The 18480-nt window shown below is 50.7% G+C and overlaps 1 protein-coding gene across 1 annotated transcript; it reads right to left on the reverse strand.

The window, feature by feature from the left end:
• Positions 1-4542: 4542 nt before the first annotated feature.
• On the reverse strand, positions 4543-15744 carry ykt6 (YKT6 v-SNARE homolog (S. cerevisiae)). Its single transcript, XM_038785289.1, is given in 8 exon segments — positions 4543-8099; positions 9682-9783; positions 12750-12815; positions 13555-13659; positions 14218-14232; positions 14234-14248; positions 14250-14320; positions 15641-15744. Coding segments are annotated over 8 exon segments (480 nt in total). The 5' UTR covers positions 15711-15744; the 3' UTR covers positions 4543-8063.
• Between the last annotated feature and the right edge of the window lie 2736 nt (positions 15745-18480).

Below are 18480 nucleotides of genomic sequence, written 5' to 3' on the forward strand. Positions count from 1 at the left end.
TTCGATAGACTTCAGGAGGCTGGTTTGGTGATAAACCTAGCCAAAACGTGAATTTGGAAAAGCCCAAGTCACTTTCCTTGGCCGTACAATCGGACAGGGTTGAATGGTCCCACGAGACATAGAACATAGAACAGTACAGCACAGAACAGGCCCTTCGGCCCTCGATGTTGTGCCGAGCAATGATCACCCAACTCAAACCCACGTATCCACCCTATACCCGTAACCCAACAATCCCCCCATTAACCTTACTTTTTAGGACACTACGGGCAATTTAGCACGGCCAACCCACCTAACCCGCACATCTTTGGACTGTGGGAGGAAACCGGAGCACCCGGAGGAAACCCACGCACACACGGGGAGGACGTGCAGACTCCGCACAGACAGTGACCCAGCCGGGAATCGAACCTGGGACCCTGGAGCTGTGAAGCATTTATGCTAACCACCATGCTGCCCTGAGACGTGACAACAAAAGTTATTGGGGAGTTTCCAATACCCTCGACACGACGGGAAATAATGTGATTTCTTGGAATGAGTGGATTTTACCGGAGATTTGTACGGAATTTTAGCAGTGTGGTCGCTCCACTGACGGACTTGCTCAAGTAGCGTAACAAACTCCAGTGGACAGTGGAGTGTCAACAAGCATGTGACGGCCTGAAGGCTGTGTCATCCACTCCTCCTGTGTTAGTCAACATTTTCACATTTATGTGACCAGCAATCCATCTGACACCGTTATATATACTGGTCATAATCCAGTGACGTTTTTGGAGCGATTCCGGAATAACAATGGAAGGCTGTTTCACTGGAGTTATTGTTACAGCCATTTCATTTAAAAATAGTACATGTGGCAGGACGAGAAAACGTGGTAGCCGATGCTTTGTCACAAATGTGATGAACGGAAGCAGTTTCAGTTGGAGGCAAAGAAAAGAGACTATATTATTATAGCTGCGTGCGTATGTTGTTTTTTGAAACGATAAGGTATATTTACTGTGTGCATTTCTTAAAAGGATGGTGAAAAGGTGAAAAATGAAACCATCTTGAAGTTGATGGGTTTTTTCTTCCTTGGGGGGAGGTGTCATGTGAGAGTACCTTAAGAAATGGGTGTTTATAAATGGGTGTGATATAAATATGTCGTGAGAGTACCTTTAAGAAATGGGTGTTTATAAATGGGCGTGTATATAAATATCTGTAGTGAGCGTACCTTTAAGAAATGGTTGTTTATTACCGCAGTGATGTCAGAGAGGGGGTGGAGCTGGGCTGTGTCAGCTTTTTACTTTTGTTTTAGGCTGTTTGCTGCAGGATGTATTTTAGTTTCGTTTTCAGAGCTGGATAACTGCAGTCACAGCCAGAATGTGTATTAGCGTATCTCTCTGTAATCTAAAGCATGTAAATCAATCCTTTGCCGATTTAAAACTAACTGCTCTTAGTAGTGACTTTAACCTGATGTGCTTCTGCTGAAAGATTTTTTAAAAAGTCTTCTGGATGTTAAAAGGGCAGCTTAAGGATTACTCAGTGTTGTATTCTTTGGGGTTGTATTTGAATTAATATTTGCTAAGATGTTCACTGTATGTTTTAAAGGTTAACTTGAGTTCACCGAATAAACATTGTTTTGCTTTAAAAAAACGTTTCCATTTCTGCTGTACCACACCTGTAGAGTGGGCCGTGTGTTCCCCACACCACAATCTATTAAAAGTTGTGGGTCAGGTGAACTCTATGATACACTTTGGGGTTCTCTAAACCCTGGCCCATTACACTACTCTATCCCCGTAACCCCCACTTAACATGTTTAGGACACTGAAGGCAATTTAGCACGGCCAATCCACCTAACTTGCACATCTTTGGACTGTGGTAGGAAACCGGAGCACCCGGAGGAAACCCACGCGGACACCGGGGGGGGGGGGGGGCATGCAGACTCCGCACAGACAGTGGCCCAGCCGGGAATCGAACCTGGGACCCTGGAGCTGTGAAGCAATTGTGCTAACCACCATGCTGCCCATGCATCTATGTAAGCAGATCTTTGGTTTGTGGGGGCGAGACCCACACAGACACGGGGAGAATGTGCAAACTCCACACGGACGATGACCCTGGGCCAGGATCGAACCTGGGACCTCGGCGCCGTGAGGCAGCAGTGCTAACCACTGCGCCACCCTCAACAGGAAATTATAAGCTCTCGCATAACAGTGAGAGGTGGTCAGCAGCGCCATCCACAGACCGCTGTCCAACCTGGCAGGACACCTTAAATTGGAAAAAAATAAAAAGACACCATTCTAGGATCAGAGGAAGGTTTCCACAACACGGGCCAGCCTGATCCAAGACCTGTTTGTGACCAGCAATCTATAAAGGTTTACCAGACTGATTCCAGGGATGGCGGGACTGTTATATGAGGACAGATTGCCGAGGTTGGGATTGCTCTCGCTGGAGTTCAGAGGAATGAGGGGGGATCTCATAGAGACTTATGAAATTCTAACAGGACGAGACAGGGTCGATGCAGGGAAGATGTTACCAATGATGGGTGTGTCCAGAACCAGGGGTCACAGCCTGAGGATTCAGGGTAAACCATTTCAAACAGAGATAAGGAGACATTTCTTCACAGAGTGGTGAGTCTGTGGACTTTATTACCACAGGAAGTAGTTGATGGTAAAACCATTAAATATATTCAAGAGGCGGCTGGATATCGCACTTGGGGAGAATGGGATCAAAGGTTATGAGGGGGAAAGCAGGATTAGGCTATTGAGTTGGATGATCAGCCCCATGATCGTGATGAATGGCGGAGCAGGCTCGAAGGGCCAAAAGGCCTCCTCATGATCCTATCTTCTATGTATCTATGAAACGGATAACATAAAGGGGGGGGGGGGGGAAAACAGAGAAGGATATGGGGGAGATTAAAGGAGGGGTGGAGGAAGACATCAGTCAGAAGGCAGGGCAGAGGAGACGAGGGACAAGGAAATGCCTCGAGACAACCACTGCACTAGGATATGCTCAGTTGGCACCAAACATGCCCCGGCACGCTTTAATACCAGGTCACATGTAATAATTAACAGTTGTGGCAACCGCCCACCAAATTAAGGGCATCATAATCAGAATACATGTTCCTTGTGTATGCATACCTGCAATGTTATGAATAAATGTGAAACCAATAAAAATATTTTCAAAAAAATAAGTTGCCAATCGTGGCCATATTCCATTTATTTGCAGAGAGCCGGTCCCTCCATATGAATATATGTTGCTTCTAACACGAGTCACATTCAGAGCCCAACTTGAAATCTCGTTGCCGGCGCACTCAGGATTGCTGCGAAAGTGCTGCCCCATTGCATTTTGATGGGCGTTCAGCAGGTTGTGACGCAAGGGCAACTAATTACGGGGCGAGGGGTAGGTTCAAAGATGTACGCAGATCGCCGTCGGAGCTCATGGGAAAACGTTTGGCTACCATAGCATGGGAGGCGGTAGCCACGGCAGCAGCCAATGTGCGCACTGCAACATCCCACAGACCGCAACATGTTAATAACCAGTCATCTAGGTGATGAGCCCTGGGATTAGAACATAGTGCAGGCCATTCGGCCCATCGAGTCTGCACCGACCCACTTTAAGCCCTCACTTCCACCCTACCCCCTTAACCCCTCCCAACCTTTTTGGTCCCCAAGGGCAATTTATCACGGCCAATCCACCTAACCTGTTGTCATTTATCTCAAGAGGGTTGGAATATAAAAGCAGCGATGTGCTACTGAGCCTTTACAAGGCTCTGGTTAGGCCCCATTTGGAGTACTGTGTCCAGTTTTGGGCCCCACATCTCAGGAAGGACATACTGGCACTGGAGCGTGTCCAGCGGAGATTCACACGGATGATCCCTGGAATGGCGGGTCTAACATATGATGAACGGCTGAGGATCCTGGGATTGTATTCATTGGAGTTTAGAAGGTTAAGGGGAGATCTAATAGAAACTTACAAGATAATACATGGCTTAGAAAGGGTGGACGCAAAGAAACTGTTTCCGTTAGGCGAGGAGACGAGGACCCGTGGGCACAGCCTTAGAATTAGAGGGGGTAAATTCAGAACAGAAATGCGGAGACATTTCTTCAGCCAGAGAGTGGTGGGCCTGTGGAATTCATTGCCGCGGAGTGCAGTGGAGGCCGGGACGCTAAATGGCTTCAAGGCAGAGATAGATAAATTCTTGATGTCGCGAGGAATTAAGGGCTACGGGGAGAATGCTGGTAGGTGGAGTTGAAATGCCCATCAGCCATGATTGAATGGCGGAGTGGACTCGATGGGCCGAATGGCCTTACTTCCACTCCTATGTCTTATGGTCTTAACCTGCACATCTTTGGACTGTGGGAGGAAACCGGAGCACCCGGAGGAAACCCACGCAGACTCGGGGGGGGGGGGGGGGGGGGGGGGGGGGGGGGGGGGGAACGTGCAGACTCCGCGCAGAGAGGCCGGAATCGAACCCGGGTTACCTGACTCCGTGAGGCAGCAGTGCTGACCACTTGTGCTGCCGTAGCCGCTCAACGCTCCGGCCGACCGAGAGGCGACCCAAATAAACAGGCGGGATTTTGAAAGCAAACTTTTTATACATCACGGAAAGGCAAAGATTACAGTGTAAACAGTGGAGAGATCACAATAAAACTGGAAACTTCAGCGAGACGCCAATCGTGGTCTGAAGCACACCGGTAACTGTACAAGAGCATGGTGTGTTAGTTTACAAAAAAAAGCGACAAAAATAAGTTATCTGCTTCAGCACATTTACAAGTTGCCTGATTAGTAATTTTTAAAAAAAAGAGCAAAATACTGGAGACTTTGATATAAAGTGTGTTAAATCTTCACTTCGAGCCGTCTATGTCTGAACATCGGTTTGGATAGCACATCCAGGATCGTGGTTGCCCCCTACCCCCGCTTTAATCTAATCTATGTCAATTCTGTACTCATCAAAGCGAGCCGATTGCTCCTCGAAATTTCAGCTCCTAGCTCCGAGGTCAAACCCAAATGTTGAGCTGATTTCCTACAAATTCTGCCCTCCACTTTCATCTTGAACCCTGTACAACTAACCCCGGTCACCCCACGCCCCAGCACAAATATTTGCAGACTCGACAGGGGGTAATGGATGTGTCACCTCTGTAGTCTCACCCCATCACGTTCGTCCTCCCAAATGGATGACCAAGGAGATAGAAATGTCCCCAATTTGGGGGGGTGATGGGAGAGTAACAAAAGAGGAAACTTAGTTGAACATCAAACCCAAATAACTTACTTCGCGGGAGACCAGGTTCGGATGGGACTCGAGCAACTGATAAACACCAAGGGTTGGGTGGGTTTACAGTCATTGTACACGACACAGCAATCGCAGATCACCCAAGGATCCTGAAATCCTCAAAAGCAACGGCGCCGCCCATTTTGCGAACACCGCACAGCGACACATGACCACAAGAGCAAGCCCCACCCAGACACAAACCATCGCCAACAATCCCGGATTTCGCTTCGAACGCGGGGGACCGGAGAAACTGGGCACTCCGCCGCCTCCGCCACCCCCCCCCTTGTTCTTGACAAAACAAAAGAACAATTTGGCAAGTGGGTGGAGACAGCCAGCCGAACCCCAGCAAGGTCCTTCCAAATCCACGTCTGCGGCCCTGAGGAGTTTCAAAGGGGGAATAGGTCGGTCAACTATGATTCACCCCGTGACAATGCATCAAAATACGAGTTCAAACTATTTTGTCAAAACACAAAACACGGGGGGGGGGGGGGGGGGGGGGGAGACGACAAATAAACTGGTTGCGATTCTGGGGAAGGGAATGATGGAAGCTTACTTTAAAAGAATCAAAAAAAACCTAACGTACTGGTCGATATTTGTCATCTACGATTCAAGATTGTGTGCAGCGTGCTGAAGACAATATATTTGATGTTAATCGATACACAAATAGAATCTATTGCAACGGCAGTGTTAACCATATTTCTTCACACAGGGGGCAAATTGTGCCCCCGAAGATTGAAGGCGCAGGTGAAACATTCTATTGTCCCCAAATTGTTGTTTGGCGTTGAACACAAAAGGTACTGTCCCCGGACGAGCGAAGGCAAATAGACTCTCGCGTTTTCTAACCTGGGCTCTGCCCTCCTGCACCATTGGGGTTCAGGGGCAAAAAAATAGGACAAGGAAATGCCTTCCAAAAATAAAAAAAACGTCATGCAGTTGCTTCCAAGCCCAGTTAACCCTCCGGAGACTCAAAGGGGTCCACTATAGCAGGAGCTGGAAACAAGAATGAGCGCTGACTTCATCCATTTAAGGGATCGACTGTAACCGTCACGAAGCACGAGGGTGCCCTCGCTTACGCTCGGGAAGAGTTCCTATATAACTTGTCACTTGTGACTGGCGCGTTAGAAGCGAGATGTTGCAACAAAATGACCTCCTGCGCGAGTTATTGGGTGGATGCAGAACAGGGCCATCAACTGGCCCGATGATCAGAAGACGAAGACAATTCTTTCACCGCGTGGACGTGAGCATTATTCAGGGCCACGAGACCAACAAAGAGGGTGCAAAAAAAAAAGGTACTGCAATCGAATCTCGATTACCTCTCGAGATTTTAGCTTTGGAAAACCGTACAGTCGACGGAGGAGGGAGCAAAGGTGGAGGTGGTGACCTACTTATCTGGGGGAGGGAAGGGTACGGGGGGGAATAATAGGTCTTCGAAGCTGGACACTGCTCTCCGCTCTACCCTCCCCACCTCCCTGACCAGTGCCATCGCAGTTGTATTTAACTATGATCGCAGAATGAACCGTTCTCAATGGGTTGCTTCACGACTGGCTCCACGCCACATGGACAGACAGACTGGGACAACTCGAATCAGTGCGAACTCAAACAAGGAGAGTTCTGTGACTCCGCTTGTTGTCCTTGCAAGCGGTGGCTGTTCTTGGGTGAAGCTCTCCAATCTCGGATCCCCGAAATGGCTCGGGGTGGGGGGGGGGGGGGGGGCAAAATACAGAGAGCAACGCTCACTGGCGCGAAAGGTCGCTGCTGGGGTCATGCGAGCGTGGGTGCGCAACTCCCCACAGGGAGAAGTGGCCCAGTGTTCACCCGAGCAGCAGGCAGGGTCCCCCTGACTAGTGCGCGCGCCCGCGTGGTTTGAGGGAGGGCGCGGTATTAAGCTGCGGTGGATTTAACATGCTGTCTTACATGCGCACGTCCTGGAGGATGACCCAGCCACAGAGCGACTGTACAGTACAATAAACATCACGGAGGACTGAAAGAGGAGGAAATCAAGTTAAATTGACGCAACTGATTAAATAACTCGGAGGTGGGTTTAACAGCACTTTGCACGCTCCCTAGAGCAACAGGCGCACACAACACAGGCGAACACAAACGAATGGACGCACACACACACGCATGTAGACTGGCACGCGCGCACACACACAGGCCTGCATGCGCACAGAGGCGCAGACGCCCACAGGTACAGGCGCAGACGCCCACAGGTACAGGCGCAGACGCCCACAGGTACAGGCGCAGACGCCCACAGGTACAGGCGCAGACGCCCACAGATACAGGCGCAGACGCCCACAGATACAGGCGCAGACGCCCACAGATACAGGCGCAGACGCCCACAGATACAGGCGCAGACGCCCACAGGTACAGGCGCAGACGCCCACAGGTACAGGCGCAGACGCCCACAGGTACAGGCGCAGACGCCCACAGATACAGGCGCAGACGCCCACAGACACACACGCATATATACACACACATCCACACTATCTGGAACAGGTCACAACTGACAAACAACTTTGAACAGGAGCCCTGAAGCTGTTCCACTCATTTGGTCCCGGAGACGGTCTCGAAACTCTTGTTGCGACCTCGGCACGAAGCCAAACAGAGAACAGAAACCGTGCGCACTGCACTGACTACCCAGTGCGGGCCCAGAGGAATTGTCGGAGGTACCGCAGCGGGCCACACACAAAACCAGCCGGCCACAGGAAAAAGGCCGTCGACGAGAGCTGCTGTTGTCTTTGTCCCCACGCGCTCAAAGAGAGATTTGCTTTTGTCCAATCCGAATGTTGGTGACGGCAGAGGGACTGAGTGGCGCCCAGTCCGGGAATCACATGATCTCGCAGCAGGAATTCTGCTTCCGAGCCTGTGGTGGGGGAGGGGGAATAGAAAGAAACACATTCAGGCCAAATCTCCAGGCCAAACCCCCCCCCTCCCAGACATTGTACACACATCAAACCCAATTCACAAACAAGACCAGCCCCAAATGGAATCTCTTCCTCCTTATAGAGACTGAGCACAAAATGGCCACCACCGGAGGCCATTCATCCCATCTCGGTCCACCTATCCAAATAGGTGCCACTGCGTCATCTCCGATTGGCTATTTCAGGTTTTTTTTTGCCTCGATTCCTTCCATTCAAGCGCTTACCATCGCTGAGAGCAGTTCCCTGATCATCAGCCCCAAATTTACTATCTTTTGGCCAGATTTGACTTCCAGCTCTTGACCCACCCTCTCGTGAGCTCGTCGAATTGACCTTTTCCAGGCTATCAATTTTTCACCTCAAATTATTGCGCCGTAACAGCCCAGGCCTCCAAGGCTCGAGCAGCTGATCGGCAAGGTGCACGAGTGCCAATCTTTGAAGGCCTGTGTTCCTTGGGCAGACACATGTCATGATAGCGAGGAGGAAAGCCTTGGATTACAGGATGATATAGGCGGGGTGGTCACATGGGCAGAAGAGTGGCAAATGGAATTTAACCCTGAAAAAAGTCTGAGGTGATGCATTTTGGGGCTACTGGCAAGGCAAGGGAATACACAATGAATGGTAGAACGTACAGAGGAACCTTGGGGTTCACGTCCATCGATCCCTGGAGGCAGCAGGGCAGGTAGATAAGATGGTTAAGGAGGCTGATGGGATACTTGCCTTTATTAGCCGAGGTATAGAATATAAGAGCAGGGAGGTTATGATGGAGCTGTATAAAACGCTGGTTAGGCCACAGCTAGAGTACTGAGTGCAGTTCTCGTCGCCACTCTATAGGAAGGATGTGATTGCCCTGGAGAGGGAGCAGAGGGGATTCACCAGGATGTTGCCTGGGCTGGAGCGTTTCAGCTATGAAGAGAAGCTGGTTAGGCTAGGGTTGTTTTCCTTGGAGCAGAGAAGGCTGAGGGGGACCTGATTGAGGTGGACAACATTATGAGGGACACAGATAGGGTGGATAGGGAGGAACGTTTCCCCTTAGCGGAGGGTCAATAACCAGGGGGCACAGATTTAAGGTCAGGGGCAGGGGATTTAGAGGGGATTTGAGGAAAACATTTTCACGCAGAGGGCGATGGGAATCTGGAACTCGCTGCCTGAAAGGGCGGGAATCCTCACAACATTGAAGAAGTATTGAGATGAGCTTTTGAAATGCCATAGCGAACAAGGCCTCGGGCCTAGTGCTGGGAAATGGGATTAGGATAGGTGCTTGATGACCAGCGTGGACACAATGGGCCGAAGGGTCTCGTTCTGTGCTGTACAGCCCCATGACCACGATTACAGCATTAACACAGTTTTGATCACCGCTATTCCTTGAAACTGTCAATACGTCCTGCCACCTCCAAAGACCGATGCAGGTGAACACCCAGCTCCCTCCGTAGAAGTGGGCCATTAAGTGATCTGTCACTGGCTCTCCTCAGCCTCGTGCCCCCCCTCCCCCCCCCCTCCCGGGCCACCACCAGCGTACCCGCTTACCGTTTTATAAAACGCTTTTGACTGCGTGCCCAGAACTTCCGACTTGGACACCAAATCGTCCAGTTTCTCCCCGCGCTCCAGCAGAGATTCCATTGTGTTGTGCTGCAGGGGCAAATATTGGAGCGGCTCGTTAAGTCAGATATTGTCCTCCTTCGCATGTTGGCATCGTGTCTTCGCGTTTCAACACTTGTACAACCATTTTTTGTTAACAATGTGGGCAAGGCCAGTTTTTGTTGCCTGCCCCTAGTTGCCCTCAAACGGAGTGGTTCGTCGGCCATTTTGGAGGCCATTTTAAGAGTCACATCTCGGCCAGACCGGGTAAGGATGGCAGCTTTCCTTCCCAAAAAGGATGTTAGTGAACCAGATTTGGGGGGGGGGGTTTGACAACAATTGACAATAGTTTCATGGCCGTTTTTTAAATTCCAGATTATTTTGAATTGAGTTCAAATTTCACCAAGGTGGGATTCGAACCCAGAACCCAGAGAATTACTAGTCCAGTGACACTGCCTCCCCGTTGCATTTTAACTTCTGAATCAAATGGAGTACAAGAGCAAAGATGCTATGTTAAACTTCTATGATACCATGGTTGGGCCTGTTAAGATTCTTAACACAGGATTAAACACATTAACACAAAAATAGGTTTTGAATTAACAATTAAAACAATTCTTAAAATAAAGAGAAACCCTTTCAACTACTAACTTATACCTTCTCTATCTCCAATTAAGCAAAGCCCACAAGTCAAAATCCACTTATAAATAAAGTTGGCAGGGCGGCACAGTGGCTAGCACTGCAGCCTCACTGTGCCGAGGACTCGGGTTCGATCCCAGCCCCGGGTCACTATCCGTGTGGAGTTTGTACATTCTCCCCGTGCCTGCATGGGCCTCACCCCCCCCCCACAACCCAAAGATGTGCAGGGTAGGTGGATTGGCCACGCTAAATTGTCGCTTAATTGGGGGAAAAAAAGAATTGGGCATGTTAGTGAGACCCACGCAGACAGGGGAAGGATGTGCAAACTCCACGGAGAGAGTGACCTGGGTCCTTGGCGCATTGAAAAACAAACGAAGCCTCCAGCTTCTCGTCTGTGTCAAACTACTGTTTAACCTGCAAGCCAATGGCAACAAACTCCTGTCCTGTTCACGGTAAAATCTTTAACTGAAACTCAAACTGCTTCAGCCCTGGCCCCTCCCATTACTGCATCATCTTTATCTGACTCAAATCTCATGACTTAATTCCGAAGTTTAAATGCCTCAAATGATACACTCCCTAGAAATCATAACTAAAACCCATTCGGCCTCTCCTTGCAAACATGGTTTGAAATAACGATAATCTCACTTTTATAATGCTTTAATTCTTCTGATATCAGTCCAGTGATTCTTAGCTCCCCTGCCGAGCCTGCGAGCTTCTAACCCCAGAGCAATCCTTCAAGATGGGTGTATTACTGGAGATCCTCCCTTTAGCACAAGCTAGGTGAATCTTCCAGTTCCATTTTAAATCCTCTCAAGTTTGTCGCTTCAATCTGACTCCGACCTACATTCTCGCGACTTTTCATCACTAGCTGCTCCCCCCCCCCCCCACCCGGCAGACTAACCAGAAAATCAAAACATCGCAGAAAAGGCTCAAAAGCCTGTAACCTGCTATCACAATGGCTCCCTCAGTACCCTTCCCTTCTCAAAGCCGATCACCACGGCAAAGTGAGTCACCTGGGCCTCGTATCCGGGCAGCGATGCTGACTGGCTATCCTCGAGAGCCGAGCTCCCTTTCCCCTTAAAGCGCAACCGTCTACAAATCTGACATTCCCAACGCTCTTCTGGGATTTTGGAGACTGTCCACCAGCTGTGCAGCATCACAGCTGTCTTCATCCTTGTCTAGAAGCGTGAATACCTTCCACCTGTTGCCCAGTACAACTGTAGCAGCTCCATCGCCTAGACCTGTTGTCAGGCAGACTTTAACACTCATCACATGGTTCCTTTCATTACCCTTTCTGTCACACAGCGACCCTTCCTCTGCAAGCTAAAGGAATATGTCCAAGCTTTGCACTTTTGTTTTTGGATAACCCAGAAGCCTATAGATATCCCTGTTGCTTTCTCCTTGGCAACAGCCAGGCCAATCAGAGTTGAATTCCCAACCAATCAGCTCCCCTTTTCTCCTGTCGTATAAATTGTCGCTGTCGCTTTGAAATTTGGCACTCTTGCCTCTGTCTTGACAAGTGTCAACGTGGGTTCGATTCCCGTACCGGCTGAGGTTATTCACGAAGGCCCGGTCTTCTCACCTTGACCCTCGCCTGAAGTGTGCTGACCCTCTGATAAATCACCACCAGTCAGCTCTCCCCCTCAAAGGGGAAAGCAGCCTGTGGTCAACTAGGATCATGGCGGCCTAACAGCGAACTAGTTTATTAGGTGCAAAAGGTCAGGACAGTTTTTTGTTATTTAAGGGGCAATTTAGCGTGGCCAATCCACCCACCCTGCACATCTTTGGGTTGTGGGGGTGAGACCCACGCAGACACGGGGAGAATGCGCAACTCCACAAGGATAGTGACCCGGGACCGGGATCGAACCCTGGTCCTCGGCGGCGTGAGGCAGCAGTGCTAACCACTGCTCCACCGTGCTGCCCCAAAGGTCAGGAACGTGACGGGGAGCGATTTGACCCAGAGCCCCAAAGTCAGAAGTAGACGACGGAAGGGACAAGATCGGCAAGGTCAACAGATGACAGAAAATGGATGAAGGTGACCGTAGCTGTGACAGCAACTAATAATAATAATCACTCATTGTCACAAGTAGGCTTCAATGAAGTTACTGTGAAAAGCCCCTAGTCGCCACATTCCGGCGCCTGTTCGGGGAGGCCGGTACGGGAATTGAACCCACGCTGCTGCCTTGTTCTGCATTACAAACCAGCTGTTTAGCCCACTGTGCTAAACCAGCCCCTATTTCACAAGTGCATAATGCCTGATTGTAACCATGTCCTTGATCGCATGTGGACAACACCCGAGACAATATAAACCATAATCAGAATTTACCAGTGTAAAAAGTGGGTTACCACTATTAAGTTCAGGCGCGTGTTTGGCCTCTTACCAAGATCACTTTAGTCTCATCCAGTTCAGCTTGTACTTTGCTCATTGGGTCAGCCTCGCGCGGGTTCTGAGAAAACAAGGGCATAAATCAGAGCTGGATAACCTGGATAGAGAGTGGGCTGCGAATCAGCCATACCGGCAGGAAAAAAAAGAAAGTGGTTGAAAATCTGCAGAATCTGGGAATCCTGCCCGTGGGCAACGGTCATGTCCCGTGGGCTTCACTCAGAACCCAGATGGGCCGCGTGTGACCCCCGGGGTCGCAGGTTGTCCACCATTGCCATGAATGCAAGAGTTAAAAAGGGAAAGCATTAAGGGGATAAGTTGAACTTTTATTTGAACACAGCAGGTTGCGATTGAGCTCGTTGCCTGGAATGGGGGGGGGGGGGGGGGGGGGGGCAAGCAGGTTCAATCGTAACGTTCAACAGGGAATAGAATAAATGTACGACAAGGAATCATTGGCAGGGTTACGCAGAAATTACAAGGGGAGTGAGATGAGAGACAGGTTGGGCACAATCGTACTGCACGATACCGCGATATTCAAGTCCCAGCTCGGTTGACACCTTCTCGGCGTGAAACGAACATCAACTCAACGAGATCGCCTTTAGCTCGACTACTGGGGCCAGCTTGGGAGGGAAGGTGACGAATTCTTTGCACTCGAAGCTGTTGAAAGCCAGCGCAGTATGATCCGTTTCACAGTCAGCCGCGCCTGGGGCGGAGGCCAGAGGGAACGGCAACGTCCCACTTGACCCTCCCCACGACGAGATTAATCGGTCAATTGCACGTCTCGGGGAAGAGCGACGCAGTACCTGGTAACGGGCGAGGTGGGCTTCCAGTCCGGCGTAGCGGATCACCTCCGGAGACCCCGTGGGCCAATCTATCCTGTCCACCTGCTTGCCGAAGTCGTCCAACACCTAAAACCCAAAACACAGGCGGGGTATGGCACACCTTTCAACTCCGCGACTGCCCCGGCAGAAACACCGCCCTTTGTCAAGTGTCCGAGGCATCCCACCAGCCCCCATCACAGCCTCTCCTCGAAGTTCACCCATTTCCTCGACTTAAAGCTAGTTTTAGATTCCGGATATGGAGGTTGGGGAGGGGGGGGGCTACAGCTGACTATAAGGGCTGTAGAGACAGAAATTCAACTTTAAACGACAAAAAAAAATCACTTTTTATTGTTACACCTCCAAGAGCTGAATGCATCGTTTTGGCTCGAGAGGCTAAATGCCCTCCCTTCATCTTGTGATAATCTATTGGGGAGGGATGGACGGTCAAAGTTTCCGGGGCGGGGCAAGGTGGCGGGGTAAACCAGATTTCTGGTCTCTGGGAAATAAAGTACGTGGATGGGGCCGGGAATGTGAATGGTAGAACCGGCACCTGGAGCCCCCCCCCCCCCCCCCCCCCCCCCCCCCCCCCCGCCCGGTTTCCTAGGGCGACGCTCACACAGTCTCCGGGGCGCACGGACCCCATACCTTGTCGAGCAGCGTTGAAGCAGACCCGCGATTGGGTACTCGCTGTCCGCGATCGCCACCCCTGACAAGGAGTCATTCCGTATGCAGACGTGGCACAGGTAATCTGGAAATAAACGGAAAGATGTGAACGGTCAGTGAGGATCATGGGTTCCACGTGACACGGTACAATCCAGTTCATTCGAAGTATTTGCTAACTTTGCAAGAATACACTAAAAATATCAGTAGAGATTTGGGGCGCGCAAATCTTGGTGTGGTTGAAACGGCCAAAAGCCTGCGTTTAGGCCTGAAATACAATTGGACATGTTAACTTAAGAATCGGCCATTTTAATTAAAACCGCGATGAGGCCTGATGGGAAGTCAGACGGTCAAAACTCGAATATACGCGACAGATACAGACAGCCGGGGCTAGTCTGGGCCTGTGCTGTAAACAGGACATCGGGGAGATCGTCGGTCCCATTCCAATGGATCAATTGTTGGGGATAGTCCAGGTGAAGCCAGACTTTATGGCACCTAGATCATATGGGATAAGATTCCATGCAGACGATGCACCGGAGGAGGGAACCTCTGGGGTTTCTGGCGTCCTGCTGAGTTGCAATAGGAACTCCATTGGGCGTTGCGACCCCCCCCCCCCCGCCAGCGACCTCATTGGCTGAGGGCCAGAGAAGCTTCTGGAATAAGGTGCGTGAAGAGGGAAGTACGGGGTCAGCCAGAGACCCCTCCCAGCGAAGACCTCGACAAGGAGGCAGCGTGAGAAGATTCAACGGTGGACCAAGAAGGGACGGAAGAGGCGAGCGGAGACCCACCTTCACTGACGAAGGCCCGGAGGCGGCCGTGACTCTGAGCATTGGGCCCACAGCTCATATCCAGTTCATCGGCAGGGGTAGTATTGAGAATCTTCGGCATATTATAATTGGAATAATTTGGAGGCATAACAGTTTTGTGTTTGAAAATAAATGATTGAATTGTGAACCTGTGTCTGTCCTAATCTGGCAAATAAGGACACCTGGGTAAACGGTTGAATAATAAACTGTGTGGTGTCTGAATTGTACTCTGAGACAGTTAGTCGCTACGAGAGAAACCAATAGGAAGATGGATATAAAATCGGGACACCATCGGGATGTACACATGCTGTCGAAAGCTTTTTGCCTCTCATTACTCAGGTCAGATGCAAGAGACACCAAATTTCGGATGGGAGCGACAATCTACACTGCAGGGCGATGTGTCGACATGGACAATAGTTCCCTGGTGCACTCTCCATGGCAACCGCTTCGAGCAGAGTCACCATCAGTGCGATATAACTTGTTGCTCCCTCTGAGATTTTGCTTCGGCATCTGCCTGATCGTTGAAACACAAGGTAATTTTCAGTAATATTGGGGATTTAGCTACGACGCAACTGCCCCTTACTGGACATGTTGATGCTCACCTTGTTCTTTCACCGCTGCCCGGCTCCCGATCTGTGAACGGTCCACAATCAGCTGACTGGTGAAGGTCATTAAACTCTGGACACTGGGGGTGCCAAGCAGAGGAGTGAATTCAGTGCGGCTCTTAGTGCAAGCGACTCAGAACGCGGAATCGGCGACAGGTCAGTCCAGAAAGAAAACGCGTTCAGTTACGAACGACGGCCGGGGGGGGAGGGGGAAGCGCAGAGCAGCCCAGAGCCCCGTGACCAGGCCCCACAAGGGGTCGCTGTCAGGCAGCTTACACCGTGCCTCCCTGCGCCATCAGCTACTAGCCCTCTTCCCTTCCATCTGGAAGAGGAACGCAAACAGCTCAAGGAAAGTGTGGTCTCTCCATTGATCATTAAGGAAGTTTAGGGCGGCTGAGCGGCATCGGTGCACATTCGACAGCCCCCAAATGTAGAGATCGAGTGGGGACAACACAATTGGCTGCCAGGGCATTTTCCTCTGAACCCTTCCGAGGTGAAGCTGCGACAACAACAACAAAGGTTGCAAATAACCTTGAACGTTGGTGCCACGGATGTACAAATTCAGGCCGCAGTGCCTCCGCAAGAGGGGGAATCTTTACCTTGAATAAAAGTTCAGATGCTCAGGTAGAATAAATTGGGGCAACAATTAGTACCTCCCCCGCTGCACTCAACAAGATCCCTTTTCAGCTTAGTTGGCAAACCAGGAGACATCCAAAAGAGCTACCGAGACACAGTTGCAAGTGCAGCACTGGGGGGCTCTACCCTCAGCTCTGCACTTCCCCAATGCAACTTAGATAAGGGCAGGGCAGTGGCCAACATGAAGACCGATTAATCGAGAGGCTAACATTGCTCCGATAGTGCCCCTTAGCTTGAACCAGATGTTGGGCATTGTTGGCCAGGCTGGCGAATGGAAACCGGTTTCTGTGGCGTTCCACAGGGGGCCGTGTCGGGTCCCTTTGCCGTTTGCTCATGATTTGCGACTCGAGTGCGGGAGGCGAGACTGAGGAAATTTGCAGACGGCCACAACGATCGGCCGCGCGCGGGCGATCGCGTAGACCACCGCCGTCGACTCCAGAGTGAGGGCGACGGTTCGGAGGAGCGGGCGGAAACGTGGCAAATGGGAATTCAATGCGGAATCTCTTGAGGGGGGCAAATAAAGCAAGGGGAAAAGTCAATAAAACGGGAGGTGGCAGGGCAGGGGACAAGGTGGTCATTGGGCGAGAGCTGAATACAAAAGCGGGGATGTAATGATGGAAGTGCATAAAACGCTGGGCACAGATGGGGGTTGGGCGTACCGTTCTGGTCACCGCACGGCAGTAAGGGCGTTATTGCCCTGAGAGAGAGCGCAGAGGAGATTCACAAGAACGTTTCTCGGGCTTGAAAATTGCAGCCAGCAGGAGAGATTGGATGGGCTGGGGTCATTTTCCTCAGAACACAGGAGGATGACTAAAGCGAGAGGGACGGAGACAAGGTAGACAGGAAGGCCTGTTCCCTCCAGCTGAGGGGGTCATAGATTTAAGGTGCCTGTTGGAAGGATTAGAGGGGACACAGTTCACCCAGAGGGTGCGGGGGTGGGGTCTGGATTTTACGGCCGAGGTTGGCGTTTGAGGCAGAAAGGATAAGCTGGTTTGAAAGGGACCTGGATCTGCATCTGAAGAGCTGGAACCTGCAAAGGCTGAGGACCGGCTGCTGGATGACGGGGTTAGAATGGGTGGTTCGTTTATGTTTTAGCACAGATGCGATGGGCTGAATGGCCTCTTCCTGCATCGTAACGTTCTTATTTACTGTCCAATTGCCCCCGAGAAGGTGGTGGGTGAGCCGCCTTCTTGAGCCGCTGCGGTCCGTGTGGTGTAGGTACACCCACCGTGCTGTTAGGGAGGGAGTTCCAGGATTTTGACCCAGTGACAGTGAAGGAACGGCCGATATATTTCCAAGTCGGGGCGGTGAGTGACTTGGAGGGGAACCTCCAGGTGGTGGGGTTCCCAGGTATCTGCTGCCCTTGTCCTTCTAGATCAGGGGTGGGCAAACTACGGCCCGCGGGCCGCATGCGGCCCGCCAAAGGTCTTTATGCGGCCCACCAAGTCATTTAAAAAAAATTTTTTTTTTTTTAAATGTTTTTAAAGAATTTTTTTTTTTTTTTTTAAGATTAATGGGGGGGGCTGTTGGGTTACGGGTATAGGGTGGATACGTTGACTTGAGTAGGGTGATCATTGCTCGGCACAACATCGAGGGCCGAAGGGCCTGTTTGTGCTGTACTGTTCTATGTTCTATATGAGGCGCCCAGAATCATAAGGGTGAAGTAATTATTTTATTAAATACTATGCGGCCCTTTAAAATTGTGAATTTCTGAATGTGGCCCTTGCACGGAAAAGTTTGCCCACCCCTGTTCTAGATGGTAGAGGCCGTGGGTTTGGAAGGTGCTGCCTAAGGAGCCTTGGTGAGTTGCTGCAGTGCCATCTTGTAGATGGTACACACGGCTGCCACTGTGCGTCGGTGGGGGAGGGTGTGAATGTTGTGGTGGGAAGCATCAAGCTGCTTTGCTGGATGGTGTTGAGCTTCTTGAGGGTTGTTGGGAGCCGCATCACAGGCAAGTGGAGAGATTCCCTCACACTCCTGACTTGTGCCTTGTAGATGGTGGACAGGCTTTGGGGGGATCAGGAGGCGAGTTACTATCGCAGGATTCCCAGCCTTGACCTGCTCCGGTAGCCACAGTATTTACGGCTGAAAGATCTTCATTCCTTACCTGGACCTCTGGAAAAAAACTGAAAGAGGAGAAATCGTAGGCAGCTTCAGAAGTTTAACCCTGACGCACCTTGTACAACACGCTCAGGCTGTAC

Source organism: Scyliorhinus canicula, chromosome 26 (genome assembly GCF_902713615.1).
Source record: "Scyliorhinus canicula chromosome 26, sScyCan1.1, whole genome shotgun sequence".
Taxonomy (NCBI): Eukaryota; Metazoa; Chordata; class Chondrichthyes; order Carcharhiniformes; family Scyliorhinidae; genus Scyliorhinus; species Scyliorhinus canicula.